Here is an 18,470-nt window from a genome sequence, read left to right as displayed (position 1 = left end):
ACTCCAAGAGACCTTGCCAGAAGACGGAGACGAGCGGCTCTTGTCCCTAATTCGTCTCGGCGGTGAGCATGCGAAATTCCACCGCATACTGTGTCACCGATCTTCGCCCCTGAGCTATCTGGAGGAGGGAAATAGGCGCCATCTCCCGGCGTGCAGGGGAATCAAAGACTTGTCGGAACTCACCCTTGAAGACTAGGTAGTCTTGTATCAGGTCCGGGCGCAACTCCCAGACTGGCGAGGCCCATGCCAGCACGCTTCCCGTCAGTAGGTTGTACACGTAGGCTACCTTCTTCCAGCCGGTGTCGTACTGAAGGGGTGCCATTTCAAATTGAACCTCGCACTGGTTAAGGAAACCTCTGCACTCCTGCGGGTTGACGGCGTACGGCTTGGGAGGCGGTATCTTCACGTCCTGACTGCTGGGTCTGACTGGTTCTGCACCCTGTGGAGGAGAAAGAGGAACAGGTGCTTCCGGTACCAGAGCCGAAAGTTTAGCCATTTGGCGTGTTAGGGCCACAATCTGATCGGCCATGGCCTGGTTTTGCTGTATCAGCGTAGAGATTGCTTGCCTCAGTTCGGCCTGGTCTGCGTCTTGTGGGCTCGTCATAATGTTACGTCGGAGTAGCCCCCAGTTCCAGGACTTTCGTGAGTACCTCCCAGTCATTGGAAAGGGCCCTTACAGAGGTCATTGTTGTGAATTTCGTTTAAAGGACAAGTTTATTCGTTAGCCCCGTTCCCAGTAAGTGTGTTAACCCTGTAAATTGTGTTACATTGCGTGTATGCCTTTTACTGAAATAAATTACAATTTATTTTACTTCCTTGCTTTGCTCAATCAATGATACCAGTATAAAAAGGTGTTGATAAACCTGACCTCTTCCGTGACAACCATACGGAAGAGATCCAGCTGGATGCCATCCATACTCCATCGGTCGACATGATTCTTGGCCTCCCGTGGCCTTCAACTTCACAACCCATCTATTGATTGGACTGACAAGGAACCTGTTCTGTGGAGCGCTTCATGTTCTAAGAATTGTGCGGTGCCTGTCAAAAGTATATACGGGGTTGCTGCTGCTAAAGAAGAGAAGGTAACTTTGCCCGAGGTTTACATTGATTTTCGTGATGTTTCTGATAAAGCAAGATCGGAGCTTATGCCACCTCATCGTGCCTTCGATTATCCTATGGACCTGCTACCCAGTTGGGGAAGCTCATATCCACTTTCCCTTCCAGAGACTAAAGCCATGAAGGAGTACATTCAAGAAAATGGACTAAAGGGGTTTATTCGGAAATCTTCTTCTCCAGCTGGAGCAGGCTTCTTCTTCGTGAAGAAGAAGGACACATCTCTACGGCCCTGTATCGATTATAGAGCTCTTAACAAGATCACCATCAAAAAACATTACCCCTTGCCATTGATTTTGGAACTCTTCTATCGCCTCCAAGGGGCCATGACCTTCACCAAACTGGACCTGCATGGGCAGAAAAAAGGTAGTATGGCGGTTCACAGCCAGAGTAAGGTAGGGTAAGGATGAAGCGCAAACCATAAATAAAAAAAAACTTTTAATGTGCACTAGACATTACAGGATGCCACAAGAACACTCTCTAGAGAGTTAGGGTTAGAGTGTTCTTGTGGCATCCTGTAATGTCTAGTGCACATTAAAAGTTTTTTCTTTTATTTATGGTTTGCGCTTCATCCTTACCCTACGGACGGCTGTGAACCGCCATACCTACCTATTTTCTGTCTGACTTCCTGAGGCTGGAGCACGCCGACACTGCACCCGGATCGAGTCTTGGGATCAATGGTATCTGATGGGCGACAGCGACGTGTCAAGTCCGTGTGTACCGCGCCCTTAAGGGGCTTACCAGTTGTGTGTAGGATGCCAGGAGTGGTGAGGGTAGTGGCGGAGCTTTGCTCATTGACGGGGTTCTCTGCTTGGATCCTTGCTCCTTACCATGCTTTGGCCCACTTCCTGAGGTACTGAGACCATTTCGCACACTGTGTACTCCTTTTATATGTTTATTATCAAGTGGATTCAGCTCCGGGTCCAGGGCTGATATACTTCCATTATTGCAGTGAAACTGCTTGTCATTTCTTGCAGCACCAGTTTTTGGAGTTCTCTCCACCCCATACATGGACCTGCATGGGGCCTACAATTTGGTAAGAATTCGCCAGGGTGACGAATGGAAAACGACTTTCAATACTCAAGATGGCCATTATGATTACCTTGTCATGCCCTTCGGCCTCTGTAATGTCCCGGCCATCTTCCAAGACATCGTTAATGAAATCTTCAGGGACCTGCTCAATCAGTTTGTTATCGTCTATTTGGATGACATAATGATTTTTTCTAAGTCTTCTCTGGAACATGTCGGCCATATCAAACAGGTACTGTTACGCCTACGTGAAAACCATTTGTTCACCAAGCTGGAAAAGTGTCAGTTCCACCAAACCTCCACAGCATTTCTCGGATACATAATTTCTGACACTGTCTCACCATGGATCCAGCTAAGGTGAAGGCGGTCCTGGATTGGCCTCGCCTCACTACTCTCAAGGCTGTACAGCGCCTTCTGGGCTTCGCGAGTTACTACCGCAGGTTCATTCAAAATTTCTCTTCTGCGGTAGCTCCCATTACAGCCTTAATGAAGAAAGGTGCGGATCCTACTTCATGGTCCTCAGCGGCTAGCCAAGCCTTTGATCATCTGAAAACCGCCTTCGTTTCTGCACCCATCCTCATACATCCGGATCCCAAACTACCGTTCACCTTCGAGTGGATGCATCAGACGTCGGGCCGGAGCTATCCTGTCTCAGAGAAGGACTCCTCAAGCTAAACTTCATCCGTGTGCCTTTTTCTCGAAAAAATGTTCTCCAGCCGAACAAAATTATGACGTAGATAACCGGGAACTTCTAGCTATCAAGTTAGTTCTAGAAGAATGTATTCATCTTTTAGAAGGCACAGAGAATCCTATCGCCATCTTGACCGACCACAAGAACTTACTCTACATCAAGGGTGCTCGTCGCCTAGGGGCTCGACAAGCCCGGTGGTCGCGTTTCTTTTCCCGTTTCAATGATATTATTTCTTTCCTACCGGGTTCAAAAAATGTCTATGCCGGTGCCCTCTCCCGTCAGTTTTTGGTGGACGATAAAACCGAGGATCGTTATGACCCACGCAGCGACGTGACGCTCGTGACGACAGACATCCGGAAGCTGCCATCAGAGTAGACCACGAGGAACGCCTACTGAAAGTTGTATCTGGTTGCTGAATACCATCCTTGTAGCGGGACTATTTCCTTTAAACATCTGAGGACTTTTTTGGATCGCGGGGTCTCTGGGTACAGCGCCCGACCCTCTGTGGGTGTGCAGATGATTAGATCAATCTGATTTACCTCTTTTAATGTAAGTGTTATATGTTTTCCAAAGTGACATATAAATTATATTTTGTTACTAATTTAGTTTTTTCTCTTTTTGCGCCACTTTTTGTGTTTTCATATCACCAAGGTTGGCTAAGGAATATTCCTTTTAGTCAATTTGGCAGATTGAAGCGCAACTGCTCCACTGATCTCGATTTCGTTGTTCAGTCTAACATTATGAAGGCTAAATTCATTGAGAGAGGTTATGACAGTTCTCATATTGAAGAATCTTTTTTGAGAGCTGCATGTTTTGATAGACAGGTATTGCTCAGTGCCACCAAAGAGAAACATTTGGCTAAGGGTCTAAAGAAAAGGCAGTCCTTTGTGTAAGATAGAATGTCTTTTTCTACCAAGTTTAGTCCGTCTTATAGATCTGTTAAGGCCATATTCAACAGGCATCGGGGCATTTTGAAACATGACCCTGTTTTGAGAGATCATTTAGATCAACAACCTTCTATTATTTACAGGAAGGTGGAGTGCCATAAAACTATGTTGACTCCGACAAAGTTCTTCACCTGCAGGAACCCTTGGTTCTAGGCCATCAGGTGCAATAGCCCCCTATTGCGGGAGATGTCTCACTTGTACCTTCTTAGATACAAACAAAAAAAATGTGTCCCATTCTAATGGAGAGACATTTGTAGTCAAAGGCTTCATCAACTGTCAAATGGCTTTTGTGGTTTATTTGCTTGTGGATGCGGCCTACAATATGTAGGTCACACAACACAACCCCTTTGCACTAGATTTTTAGAGCACAGGAGGAATGTTTTAAACTGTGTTACTAATCATTATTTGTCTAAACATCATCTCCTGTGCTATAATAAGACCACTGTTGGTCTTAGAGTCATGGGTTTGGAACACATCCCTCCCTCCATTTTGTCGGGAGATAGGATTAGAGTGCTTTCTCGTAGGGCGATCTTTTGGATATTCAAGCTGAATAGATGGATAGCAGGAGGCATCAATGAGAATCTGGACACTAGTACCATTGTCTAGTGTCCAGCTTCTCATTTTTGTATGCTTTGTATCAATTTTCATTCCCCTTGAGTTGTATATACACACACACACACACACACACACACACACACACACACACACACACACACACACACATATATACACATTTTTAATATTATATATTCCTTATTTTTCTTTGATTGGATAGGGTATCATTTAGATTAATATTTATATGTATATTTTTATACACAATTGGGTAATTTTTATCTAATTATTTTATCTAATATACCCCATGTTGATATTTCCATTTGGTTAAGTGGTTAATTTAATATTGAGTATATTTTTTATGTGTTAGTATGCTGGTCCATGGTCGCAGGCATACAGTAGTTTGAATATCAGCAGGCATGTTTATCCATTATTGACACTTTTTTATATATTTATATGTTTTCTTGTCTTAATCATTGTTTTTCTTGTCTTTATCATTTTTATATCATTTATGATGATTATGGTCATTAGTCAGTTGTATCATTAATTCAATAGGCCATATTATACTGCATTTATAATTGAAGTTCAGTCAATGCTACAGTATATTGGGATCCATTTATCAGGACTTTCCATATGGGCTATAAATATTCAAGGCAACCTCTTTTTGAACGCCCCTGATGAAGTCACCGCATCAGCTGACGTAGGGCTACGTCACTACTTTGATTACTGATCAGCTGTGTGAGGAATCCCTTAGGTTGGGTGTAAGGGAGTGAAGAGGTTAACTCCCTTCCCAAGCATTAAAGACTGCACGGGTGTCGGATTGCACACCTGAAAAGGGAGGTGTGGACAATCAACTCCTGATGGAGTAAAAAGACAGGAAGCTGTCAGAGACAGAGAGACTGGAAGTGAAAGTTCTCCCTGCCGGGAGATAGTCTGGCTGTTATGGACCCTAGGACTAAAGGAAGTAGGCCTGTGGAGTCCAGCTGGGAATCACACCCAGGATAAAGATTGCTCCCCAGAACCGGCGTTCCTAAAGGAGTGAAGGAGTGACACTGAGACCCTGTGAAGGAATCGCTGCAATTCAGATAAGACTTTCTATATTACTGGCCTGGGAACCAGGTTAGTTGGCCAGCGCCGTTAGCTTGGGACCTGCTGGTGTAGTTAGTTTTCCTAATGGGAATAGGACTTGATTTTATTATTTTGTGTTTTGCCTTATAGGGGCAATAGCCCCAATGTTTTTGTTGCTGTTTGGTGGCAAATAAACCTCTATACTTAAGCGGAACCCTCTGTCTGTGCGTCTATCTGCCCTCGCCTACAGGCCGCTCTGTCACACTGGGGCTGTTTGGAGGTTGGGAGGAGCGTGCAGGCTGTTTTTCCTGGTGGCGTTTTAGACGTGCACTTTGTGAGGAAGGGAACCATGGAGTTTGGCTCAGTGCTCATGGGCTATCTGCCTGTTCATTACATCGGGCTCATATCCTTACCAGCGGTGCTAGCGGTTACCCATTTGTATCCCGATTCGGTATTTGAGTGTTATCAAGAAATCCACACCATCACACTGTTCCCGGCTCAGCACATCTTGGCCGTCCTGCTGTTCACCTGAGAGGCCTGGCTGGCGGGACAGTGAATCCTGGATCAAATACATTCCATCATCATTGGTGAGATCGTTCTTTTTCCCTCTCTCCTCAGGATATCTCCATTGTTCAATATACAGACTTTCTACAGTTTATATATGGATGTCGTATATTTTATATGCTAAATAGCTATAATCTTTTAGCCTACTGCACACCCTTGGCAATCTGCTTGCATTGCTAGCCTCAACCTGAGGCCTAACATGTTTTCCTGCACACGGAGTATTAACTCCTGATTGGCACATTGTATTGCTTCTTATACATTTATGTACACTGTATTTTTATTGTATCCACCATCTGTTTCATTCTATAGGGAACTGGTTCTCCCTGTTTTTTTAATTAAACTGTCCGCATTTATATAACACAGGAATCTGCACTCTTTGTTCTTTTCACTTATATATATGTAACCCGGTTCCCCCATAAGCCCCTTTTACCTCCGGTGCGGTGGCGGATGTGTCCCGCGGGTGCCGGGAGAGTTGCAGGGGAGCGAGGTGCCAGCGGTAGCTAGGTGAGGCGATCGGATCGTCGTCGGCTCCCGTTGCAGGGCACCGCCATGTTGGATACGGCCACGCATGCGCACTGCAGTCGCTCATGCGCACAGGAATGCAACAGCGGCAGTCAATACTTAGATCGGCAAGGGAACTACAAGACCCAGAATGCCCAGGGGCAGCGGGACATGTGAGCTACGACAGCCAATAGGGCTCCAGGATTCCCGGCATTCTCAGATTGATACACTTGGCGCGTCTGAGACCACGTCAGTCGGAGCTGGGACAAGGAAGGGGTAGGTTATGTGTGCATGTGTCTGTGGCACCTGCACTAGGCCAGATACCCCTATTAGGCCCCAGCTAGACTCCGACTCCCACATAGCTTGTGGCTGCTATAGGGACTTGCCTTTAGACAGGGACATTGCCCAGTTTAGCACTATCAGGGTCAGGGATACAGTGAGATGCCGCAAGGTGCCTGTGGTCCAGAACCAGACAATCAGAGACTATCATCAGTGTGAGACCCTCCAGCTGGATACCACCCACCGCGGAGGCGGACTCATCGCTGACATCGGTGGATCAATGGATCCTATCTTCTACATCACCCGGCAGGTACTCAACTCCTCACGGGCACCAACAAACAGTTCTAGTGGGCAGCGCTGACCTACACACTTTTGGATCGGACTACTTACTCAGGGACACCAGGGTGGTCAGGTGCCTGAGGGCCCTTATGTGTGGGACTGTATCATTGACGGTGGTGTATATATATATATATATATATATATATATATATATATGGTCATGCTTGACCTGGTGGTGTGTATATATACAGTTCATAGAAGTTCATGCAGTAAAACTGTTATCTTTTCACTAAGTGTGTGTTTTATTGTATGTGGGTCCTGTAACGGGGTTATTCTACACGATAGAGTCCCGTACAGGTGGAGGCGCTACCGAGCATCGATCCAGGATACACCCCAGGTTCCCAGCAGCGGAGGCTCAGGCCTCCTGTGAGCCAGCAGGTATTGCACTCTACACACACGTAGCCACACATCGCCCGGGGGGTGGGGGAAAGTGCGCTACTCTCAATGTATTACTTCCTGGTAAAACATTTTATAAATATATATATATACATCTCCCAGGGGGTGGGGGAAAGTGCAACACACACACACACACACCCCTCCCCCCACCCCCTGGGAGATGTATATATATGTATTTATAAAATATTTTACCAGGGAGTAATACATTGAGAGTTACCGCTCGTTTCCAAGTATGTCCTGGGCACAGTTACTATGACAAATAATACATGGTTACAAATACTGTTACATAAATGAGCAGGGTATACATTATATACATATATACATTATGTAGTTCTATTTGATCTGTTTTAAACTCCTGGGGATCCCGTGTCAGTCTCCTGAGAGCCCCCTGTTTCCCTGTTGGATCCTGTGGGGTCTTTCCTTGGATAACATGGTGCAGGAGAAGCGCTGCTGGGTAATCTCCGCTCTGGCCACCAGAGGGCACCTGCGAGATCAGCGCGTTGCTGTAAAGTTCTTAGTGTACAAATATTTGGGCTGTGTGCTTACCCGTAGCTCGCAGAGGATTGTGGGAGCCCGGCCTGAAAAAGATGGCGGCCGTTATCCTCTGCTGCCGGGCGACCCGAGCAATGTCACGTGAGTTATAGGGGCGACTGAAGGGCCGGGAGCTGCTGCAGCGCCGGCTGCAAGGAGCCGTCACCCGGGGAGAGATATGGGGCGACAGGACACGGCTAGCGACATAGGGGGGGAGGACATGGCTAGAGACATGGGAGGGGGGGAGGAGGAGGACATGGCTTGAGATATGGGGGGGGGGGGGGAGGAGGAGGACAAGGCTAGAGACATGGGGGGGGGGGGGGGAGGACACGGCCAGAGACATGGGGGGGGGGGGGGGAGGAGGACACGGCCAGAGACATGGGGGGGGAGGGGGGGAGGAGGAGGACACGGCCAGAGACATGGGGGGGGGGGGGGAGGAGGACACGGCCAGAGACATGGGGGGGGAGGGGGGGAGGAGGAGGACACGGCCAGAGACATGGGGGGGGGGGAGGAGGAGGAAAAGGCTAGAGACATGGGGGGGAGGAGGAGGACAAGGCTAGAGACATGGGGGGGGGGAGGAGGAGGACACGGCTAGAGACATGGGGGGGGAAGGAGGACATGGCTAGAGACATGGGGGGGAGGAGGAGGACACGGCCAGAGACATGGGGGGGGGGAGGAGGACACGGCTAGAGACATGGGGGGGAGGAGGACACGGCTACAGACATGGGGGGGGGAGGAGGACACGGCTAGAGACATGGGGGGGGGGGAGGAGGACACGGCTAGAGACATGGGGGGGGGAGGAGGACACGGCTAGAGACATGGGGGGGGGGAGGAGGACACGGCTAGAGACATGGGGGGGGGGAGGACACAGCCAGAGACATGGGAGGGGAGGAGGACACGGCTAGAGACATGGGGGGGAGGAGGACACGGCTAGAGACATGGGGGGGAGGAGGACACGGCTAGAGACATGGGGGGGAGGAGGACACGGCTAGAGACATGGGGGGGGAGGAGGACACGGCTAGAGACATGGGGGGGGAGGAGGACACGGCTAGAGACATGGGGGGGGAGGAGGACACGGCTAGAGACATGGGGGGGGGAGGACACGGCTCAAGACATGGGGGGGGCAGGAGGACACGGCCAGAGACATGGGGGGGGGAGGACACGGCCAGAGACATGGGGGGGGGAAGAGGGCATGGCTAGAGACATGGGGGGAGGAGGACACGGCTAGAGACATGGGGGGGAGGAGGACACGGCTAGAGACATGGGGGGGGGGGGGACACGGCTAGAGACATGGGGGGAGGAGGACACGGCTAGAAACATGGGGGGGGGACACGGCTAGAGACATGGGGGGGGAGGACACGGTTTGAGACATGGGGGGGAGGAGGACACGGCTAGAGACATTGGGGGGAGGGGACACGGTTTGAGACATGTGGGGGGAGGAGGACACGGCTAGAGACATGGGGGGGGATGAGGACACGGCCAGAGACATGGGGGGGGAGGAGGACACGGCCAGAGACATGGGGGGGGGAGGAGGACATGGCCAGAGACATGGGGGGGGAGGAGGAGGACACGGCTATAGACATGGGGGGAGGAGGAGGAGGAGGAGGACACGGCTCGAGACATGAGGGGGAGGAGGACACGGCCAGAGACATGGGGGGGGAGGAGGAGGACACGGCCAGAGACATGAGGGGGGGAGAGGACACGGCCAGAGACATGGGGGGGGGGAGGAGGACACGGCTAGAGACATGGGGGGGGGAGGAGGACACGGCTAGAGACATGGGGGGGGGAGGAGGACACGGCCAGAGACATGGGGGGGGGAGGAGGACATGGCCAGAGACATGGGGGGGGAGGAGGAGGACACGGCTATAGACATGGGGGGAGGAGGAGGAGGAGGAGGACACGGCTCGAGACATGAGGGGGAGGAGGACACGGCCAGAGACATGGGGGGGGGAGGAGGACACGGCTCGAAACATGGGGGGGGGAGGAGGACACGGCTCGAAACATGGGGGGGGGAAGGAGGACACGGCTAGAGACATTGGGTGGGGGAGGACACGGCTAGAGACATTGGGTGGGGGAGGACACGGCTAGAGACGGGGGGGAGGAGGACACGGCTAGAGACATGGGGGGGAGGAGGACACGGCTAGAAACATGGGGGGTGGAGGAAACGGCTAGAGACATGGGGGGAGGAGGAGGAGGACACGGCTAGAGACATGGGGGGGGGGGGAGGACACGGCTAGAGACATGGGGGGGAAGGAATGATGGTAGTGCACACACTCAAACAAACAGGTGATAGTGGGGTACTTAACCGCCGGTGCGCTGGTTCTGGGGAGCTCCTGATGTCCCAAATAGATCCAGTGAAGAAGAAGAATCAGGCACACGGCCTTAATCATCAATGAAAAGGGGGATTTATTGTGCCAAGGAATCCAACGTTTCGGCAGTAATACTGCCTTTCTCAAGGTGTAGGCAGGATGGGGAGGCAGAACACGGCCAGACAGGATGGGGGGGGGGGGGGGCAGGACACGGCCAGACAGGATGGGGGGGCAGGACACGGCCAGACATGGGGAGGAGGAGAACACGGCTAGAGACATGGGGGGGGGGGGGGAGGAGGACACGGCTAGAGACATGGGGGGAGGAGGAGGACATGGCTAGAGATGGGGGGGAGGAGGAGGATACGGCCAGATATGGGGGGGGGGAGGAGGAGGACACGGCCAGATATGGGGGGGGGAGGAGGACACGGCCAGATATGGGGGGGGGAGGAGGACACGGCCAGATATGGTGGGGGGGGAGGAGGACACGACCAGATATGGGGGGAGGAGAAGAACACGACCAGATATGGGGGGAGGAGGAGGACACGGCCAGATATGGGGGGCGGAGGAGGACACGGCCAGATATGGGGGGCGGAGGAGGACACGGCCAGATATGGGGGGCGGAGGAGGACACGGCCAGATATGGGGGGTGGAGAAGGACACGGCCAGATATGGGGAGGAGGAGGACACGGCCAGATATGGGGGGCGGAGGAGGACACGGCCAGATATGGGTGGCGGAGGAGGACACGGCCAGATATGGGGAGGAGGAGGACACGGACAGATATGGGGAGGAAGAGGAGGCCACGGCCAGATATGGGGAGGAGGAGGAGGACACGGCCAGATATGGGGGGGAGGACACGGCCAGATATGGGGAGGAAGAGGAGGCCACGGCCAGATATGGGGAGGAGGAGGAGGACACGGCCAGATATGGGGGGGAGGACACGGCCAGATATGGGGGGGAGGAGGAGGACACGGTCAGATATGGGGGGGAGGAGGAGGAGGACACGGCCAGATATGGGGAGGAGGAGGAGGAGGACACGGCCAGATATGGGGGGGAGGAGAAGGAGGAGGACACGGCCAGATATGGGGAGGAGGACACGGCCAGATATGGGGAGGAGGAGGAGGACACGGCCAGATATGGGGGGGAGGAGGAGGACACGGCCAGATATGGGGAGTCGGAGGACACGGCCAGATATGGGGAGTCGGAGGACACGGCCAGATATGGGGAGTCGGAGGACACGGCCAGATATGGGGAGGAGGAGGACACGGCCAGATATGGGGAGGAGGAGGACACGGCCAGATATGGGGAGGAGGAGGACACGGCCAGATATGGGGAGGAGGAGGACACGGCCAGATATGGGGAGGAGGAGGACACGGCCAGATATGGGGAGGAGGAGGACACGGCCAGATATGGGGAGGAGGAGGACACGGCCAGATATGGGGGTGAGGAGGAGGACACGGCCAGATATGGGGGTGAGGAGGAGGAGGACACGGCCAGATATGGGGGGAGGAGGAGGAGGACACGGCCAAATATGGGGGGGGGAGGAGAAGGAGGACACGGCCAGATATGGGGGTGAGGAGGAGGTGGACACGGCCAGATATGGGGGGGAGGAGGCGGACACGGCCAGATATGGGGAGTGGGAGGAGGACACGGCCTTACATGGGGGTGGAGAGACACGGCTAGAGGTACGGGGGGAGATACATCCAGAGGCAGAGGCAGGTTGGTGGGAGACAGCCCTATCTATATTCAGGGAATATATGTATGTGATGTATAGCAATCATCTAAAGGAGTTAGATATGGGCACATCTGTTAGATATGGGCACCTGTTACAGGGACAGGGGTTAGGTATGGGTGCTCTGCTGTCCATTGTTGGTTTACCAGGAAGTAGTACATTGAGATACCTCTTGTTTTAAAGTATGTCCTGGGCACAGAATTAAGATGACAATATGCCTTTACATTAAATGAACAGAGGTTATACATTTTATTTAAAGACATTGCATGAACAGTTAAAGATAATATGGTATGTGCGTATATAACGGTTACAGACAAGATTAAAATTTGAGACCGCTGAAGAGTTGACCGCTTGATAGAGTATGTAGATAGGACAATGTCCCGAAAACTGGTGCTACGAAAACTCCCTCAAGGGTACAAATAGCTAGATGTATGAGCAGGTGACTGCTGTAAATTAATCTTGATGTCCCTGGGAAGTACAGTATAAGGTATAATCCGTAGAGACTTTAGGAGTCGAGCCTGTGTGTGTTGGTAAATGGAGGATAATATCCCACGTTGTATGGAGTAGGGAGGGGGAAGATAGTCGGAGAGCCTGTTATTCTGGCGAGTCCGCCGGCTGCCACCTCTACCTGTGGATCCCCCAAGTAACAACACCGGTTAAGCCGCACTGTCCCCTTTAACTCCTAATAAGAGAAGAAATGTAAAGTTCTTCGAACTCGCAATACTGGAGTCTCCTGCAGTCTGTCTTCTCGGTGTGTGTGCTTCTGTCAGATAGGTTAGCAAGCCGAAAAGAAAAAGTGGGGGGGCACTACCCAAATGAGACAATGTAGGACGGGAAAAATTTAATGAGCAATAATCAGGCCAAACCAGGCAAAAAGTCTTCTGTTGTGTTTTGCACCGGTAGGTGCTTTATCAAAGAGTACCTACAAATGGTAAAATCAGCCCTTAAGTAGCTGTTCCCGGCGGTCACGTGGACAGGTGAATGCAGAGACGAGAAGTCCGCCTCATTCAGCGATTCAAAGTATCCAATGAAAAGAATGAAGTCTAAACCCGAACACCCCACTAAGGCTGCGTCCATAGACAGTGCGACCGTGCGGACGGAGGCTGAGGGAAAGCAGGTGCTTTCCCCGGCCATGGTACGCGCGCTCTCCAGGGGCGTGCCAGTGACGTCACGGAGCTGGTTCGCCCCCATTGGGTGAACCGCTCACGTGACCGGCCTGTCGCGCCAAGAAATCAGTTTAACTGATTTCTTGCGCAACGCGCGCCCCCTCCCGCTTGCACGCGCTCACACGCCGTATAGATGCTGTCACTGCCTTTAGGCAGTCTGATCGCGGTCGTCCATACCATGGACGGAGCCTTAGGGGAAATAGATACATAAAACACAAACGTATTGTAACATCACAATTAAAACAATTTGCAATAAAGTGACAATGTAATAAAACCATGTGGATTTGAATGTGCATGGAAAGTAGACATTTTGTTCATGAAAGAATACTATTGTGACAAACCTATCCATAATGTGACAATAAGAAAAATATATCTCGTAAAAATAACAATAATGATAAACAAGCGATTAAAAATATACATAATTATATATAAACATGTAATGAATTAAATAGGAACTATAAATTGCTGATGAGGCAATCTAAGTAAATTGATGATTGTATAACTACAATATAGTTAATACTATATCTAAACAAATACTAAAATATAATGCCATGATATTACTACCTAAAATCTATATTAGAATTAAAAAGACCGGGAGATAGGAGGAGAACGACTTGGCCTTTTTGAAGACGAATGTAGGACCCATGTTAATTTGTGGTCCAAGGTCCCTATCCAATTTAAGTGTATCCCAATGTTTATTAATGTGTTGGGTTTGTCTATTGAAATGTGTAATAAACAAAGGGTTTGAAAAGTATCTGCTCCCAACCTATTTCTCCGCATGGATTTTGATCTGCTATGTGCCCTGTAAGGTAACAGATCGAACCTATCAGTGAGGCTCACACGGTCATAAGCCTCTTTAATGTCTTGAGTTTTATTTATAACCTCTTCATAAAAATCTATCTGTTAAATCTTTGGATTGCTCAAAATAGGAGTCATCCTCTGAACACAATCTCTGTAAATGGAGACCTTTCCCTTGGGGATGCCCTTGGTGGGAGATCTTGGATGACCATTGCGTGCACTGAGGAATGAGTTCCTTGATTTTAATATAAATGTCTGTTTGTATATGGGCCTCCATATCTACATACAGTGTGACATCTAAATAGTTCATGTGATGGGCATGGTGCTCAAAAGTTAATTTTAAATTAAAATCCATTTGTGTTGTGTGTCAAACATGGGCAGTGAGGTGCCATCACCCTTCCAAATAAATAGATCGTCAATATAACGCTTATAAAAAAAACAATGTGTTCCCTAAACTGATTAGTGTCAGTTCCCAGAAACCCATAAATAAATTGGTGTAGGACAGGGCAAAGGATGTCCCCATCGCCGGGCCAGTGTTTTGTTGATCGTATTGGCAATCAAAAAGAAAATAATTGTGAGTAAGAACTTAATAGAATCTTATACTATATTAGTGAAAGCACTGTATGCCTGCCTGCCTGCCTGCCTGGATGTCCGGTGTCCCTAGGGGAAATCTCATTGGTCCCTTGGGCCGCCCCCGCACACCTCTCATTGGCCTGAGGCGGAGTGACGGCCAAAGGACACACACACAGGGACACACACACACACACACACAGGGACACATACACACAGGGACACACACACACACACACACAGGGACACACACTCTCCCCCGTCAGTTGGACCGCAGCTCACCTTCCACACACCCCCCTCCTCTCCCGGTGCCCCTCCTCTCCCGGTGCCCCTCCTCTCCCGGTGCCCCTCACTCTCTCCCCCCTCCCCACCTCACCCAAATCCCCACGCTCCGCAACATCCCCAGCCGCACCATCACCCTCACCGTGCGCCGCGGAGGAAGCGCGGCCCTGCTGCTCAGCAGCAAACTCCAGGCTCCTTCCCCCTCGCGGAGCGGCCCGGGCCTCCTGCTCTCCCCCTCACGTGCGCTGCTACCGGAGAGGGGAAGCGGCGCGGGACTCTCCATCACGTGCGCCGCTACCGGAGAGGGGAAGCGCGGTGCACCGGGACTCCCCATCACGTGTGACGCTACCGGAGAGGGGAAGCGCGGCGCGGGACTCCCCATCACGTGCGCCGCTACCGGAGAGGGGAAGCGCGGCGCGGGACTCCTGCCACTCTTGCCCCCCCCCCCCAGCTTCCCGAACTCACCTCCTGCCCCAGCCAGATGCCACGGGGTCAAGGTAAGTCACACACCGTCTCCCACCCACGCACTGTCACCCAGTCACCCACACACCCACCCAGTCACTTTCACCCACCCAGTCACCCACTCAGTCACCCACCCACTCAGTCACCCACCCACCCACTCACTTAGTCACCCACTCAGTCACCCACCCACTCACTCAGTCACCCACCCACTCACTCAGTCACCCACCCACTCACTCAGTTACCCACCCACTCACTCAGTCACACACCCACCCAGTCACCCACCCAGTCACCCACTTTCACCCAGTCACCCACCCACCCACTCAGTCACCCACCCACTCAGTCACCCATTCAGTCAGTCACCCAGTCACCCACCCATTCAGTAAGTCAGTCACCCACTCACCCACCCACTCACTCAGTCACCCACCCACTCAGTCACCCACCCAGTCACCCATTCAGTCAGTCACCCAGTCACCCACCCATTCAGTCAGTCAGTCACCCACTCACCCAGTCAGTCACCCACTCACCCACCCAGTCAGTCACACACTCACCCACCCAGTCAGTCACCCACTCACCCACCCAGTCAGTCACCCACTCACCCACCCAGTCAGTCACCCACTCACCCACCCAGTCAGTCACCCACTCACCCACCCAGTCAGTCACCCACTCACCCACCCAGTCAGTCACCCACCCAGTCAGTCACCCAGTCAGTCACCCACCCAGTCAGTCACCCAGTCAGTCACCCACTCACCCACCCAGTCAGTCACTCACCCACCCAGTCAGTCACCCACCCACCCAGTCAGTCAGTCACCCACCCACCCACCCAGTCAGTCTCCCATTCACCCACCCAGTCAGTCACTCACCCACCCAGTCAGTCACCCACCCACCCAGTCAGTCAGTCACCCACTCACCCACCCAGTCAGTCTCCCACTCACCCACCCAGTCAGTCTCCCACTCACCCACCCACCGACCCAACTCACCCACCCAACCACCGACCCAAAGTCACCCACCGACCCAAAGTCACCCACCCACCGACCCAAAGTCAAACCGACCCAAAGTCACCCACCCACCGACCCAAAGTCACATACCCACCGACCCAAAGTCACACACCCACCGACCCAAAGTCAAACCGACCCAAAGTCACCCACCCACCCACTCAGTCAAGTGTCACACACCCACCCAGTCACCCACACACTCAGTCAACTCAGTCACCCACCTAGCTGTCAAGGGGGGGGGGGGGAGCCTAACCCTGTCGTACGCCCCCCCAAAATTACATCCCGGGCAACGCCGGGTCTCTCAGCTAGTCTAAAATAAAAGTGTGAAGTGAAATAGAAAATGTAGAAGATTGTACAAAGTGCTGTATTGCGGTCAAACCGCGGGTGTGCAGAATAATAGTATATAGAGGAGGTGACGTCCATGGTGACCCTCCTATAGTCTTTACTCCATTGGATATCGTGTATGGAGACAAGGAGATCCGTGGTGTCTTGAATGTAAGATGGCACTAAGGGCCGAAGAAAATTGTCCACTTACCATGATAGACCATCTCACAAAGATCCAATGCTCGACACGATGGGCCGACCAGGTGGGAAAGTGAGCAATTTGTGGATCTTTGGGAGATGGTGAAACACAGGTATGATGAGATGCGGGCAGCTAAGAAATTCAAATTCTATGTGATTTTAAGACATGTAAGATTCTACCCATCTCCAATGAATCGTGAAGTTCCGTCCAAAAATCAGGGGTTGGATCTTTTTTAAGTCTACAGTAAGAAATGGGGTTAAAGATGGATTTCTGTCTGACATCCTGTTCTCTGCCCTGTTCGTCCAAAAGAGCCTCTAGATCTGAGAGGGCACATAAATCTTGGAACGCCAATCGATGTTGATGAATTGTAAAAGGAAAATGCTCATTGTTGCTGTCCACATCTCCTGCTGACTGTCAGTCTAGGTGTAGGATACAGTTTAGAAACAGTTATTTTCTTGTCATTAATGGAAGAAAAACGTTTCTTTAATGCTAATTTCCTTGTGAATTTCTGAAGATTAATGATTGTTTAGAATAAGTCAACATCATTATGGGGGGCAAAGTTCGAACCCTTGTTAAAGATGGATAATTGCTGTGAATTAAGGGAGCCATGAGAAATATTGATGACATTGGTTTGTATATTGTATACAATATGTTTTCCTCTTGTTGGCTCCCTTTGACCCCCCACCTTTTCCTGGCTTTTCTCCTCTTCCGTTTTTTGACTCCGTGGAAGTTAATGCCTGGGAGAATGATCTCTCAAATCTGTCAGTGTGTCCCAAATGAACGTCTAGCCCTATATCCAGATTCTGTGTCTGTATCTCCAATTCCCTTCAGGGTGATCAAAAGACACTGAGCACTCGTGGTCATCAACTTCCGAAGTGCGAGACTCAAAACTGGAGGTATCCGAGTGTCTATTCTTAAGAATTGATTTGCTGGGAGCTCAAGGTCCCCATGTTCTTTTCTGTTGTGTGGATTTGAAAGGTGTCGTGTTGAAATATATCCCTATTTTCGATCCACACGTAGTAGGAATAGGATAGGGGAGCGCAAAACATAGGGGATAAGAAATTAAACCTGGCGAAGCATCCATAGATGCAAAATGCGTAGTTCGAATAGTGTGCAGCATTTTGAACCTCTGCGGCTTCCATAGTCTCCTGTTACCAGTTGCCCTCCAGCCCTGCACACCGGACGCGGTGAACAGGGAAGCCACAGCTGCACAGAGATCGGAGTAGCCAGTAACACCGACGAAGTCCATCTTAGATGCAAGTTCTCTGTTGTGCTTACATTTTATTACATATTGTTTTTAACCAAATCATCTGGCAATTTGTCGTCCACACGGGGTTCCCATCTCACCCTATCTCGGGGGTATACACACCATGAGGGATGGGAGAGCCTATTAAAAGGATATCTTTTTTTGCTGTGCCCCCCGTGCCTGCTCTCCTCGGTGCGCCCCCCTCCTTACCTCGCGTGGCGTCAAATAACGCTGCAGGGTTGTATGACTTCAAGTGACCGTGGCAACCGTTGCCATGGTAATGCGTCCTGGAGCCTGCTGAACCTTGGTAAGTACAGGTTGCAGAGGCCTCGCGCGGTCCCCAGGCAATTAATTTAAATGCCTGGGGGGAGAGCGCGGGACC

At 51.1% G+C, this 18,470-nt stretch overlaps 1 protein-coding gene across 1 annotated transcript in view; it reads left to right on the top strand.

Moving 5' to 3' along the window:
• The first annotated feature begins 7,954 nt into the window (after nucleotides 1-7,954).
• Nucleotides 7,955-18,470, top strand: part of NDUFA9 (NADH:ubiquinone oxidoreductase subunit A9) — a 32,066-nt gene continuing 21,550 nt past the window's right edge. Inside the window, exon 1 of the mRNA XM_075603066.1 lies at nucleotides 7,955-8,112. Within this exon, the coding sequence (XP_075459181.1) occupies nucleotides 8,067-8,112 (46 nt within the window). The 5' untranslated portion in view covers nucleotides 7,955-8,066. The remainder of the gene's footprint in view (nucleotides 8,113-18,470) is intronic.

The sequence above is a fragment of the Ascaphus truei genome, chromosome 5, assembly GCF_040206685.1.
Source record: "Ascaphus truei isolate aAscTru1 chromosome 5, aAscTru1.hap1, whole genome shotgun sequence".
NCBI classification, from domain to species: Eukaryota; Metazoa; Chordata; class Amphibia; order Anura; family Ascaphidae; genus Ascaphus; species Ascaphus truei.
This window is presented reverse-complemented; position numbering and strand designations above follow the sequence as displayed.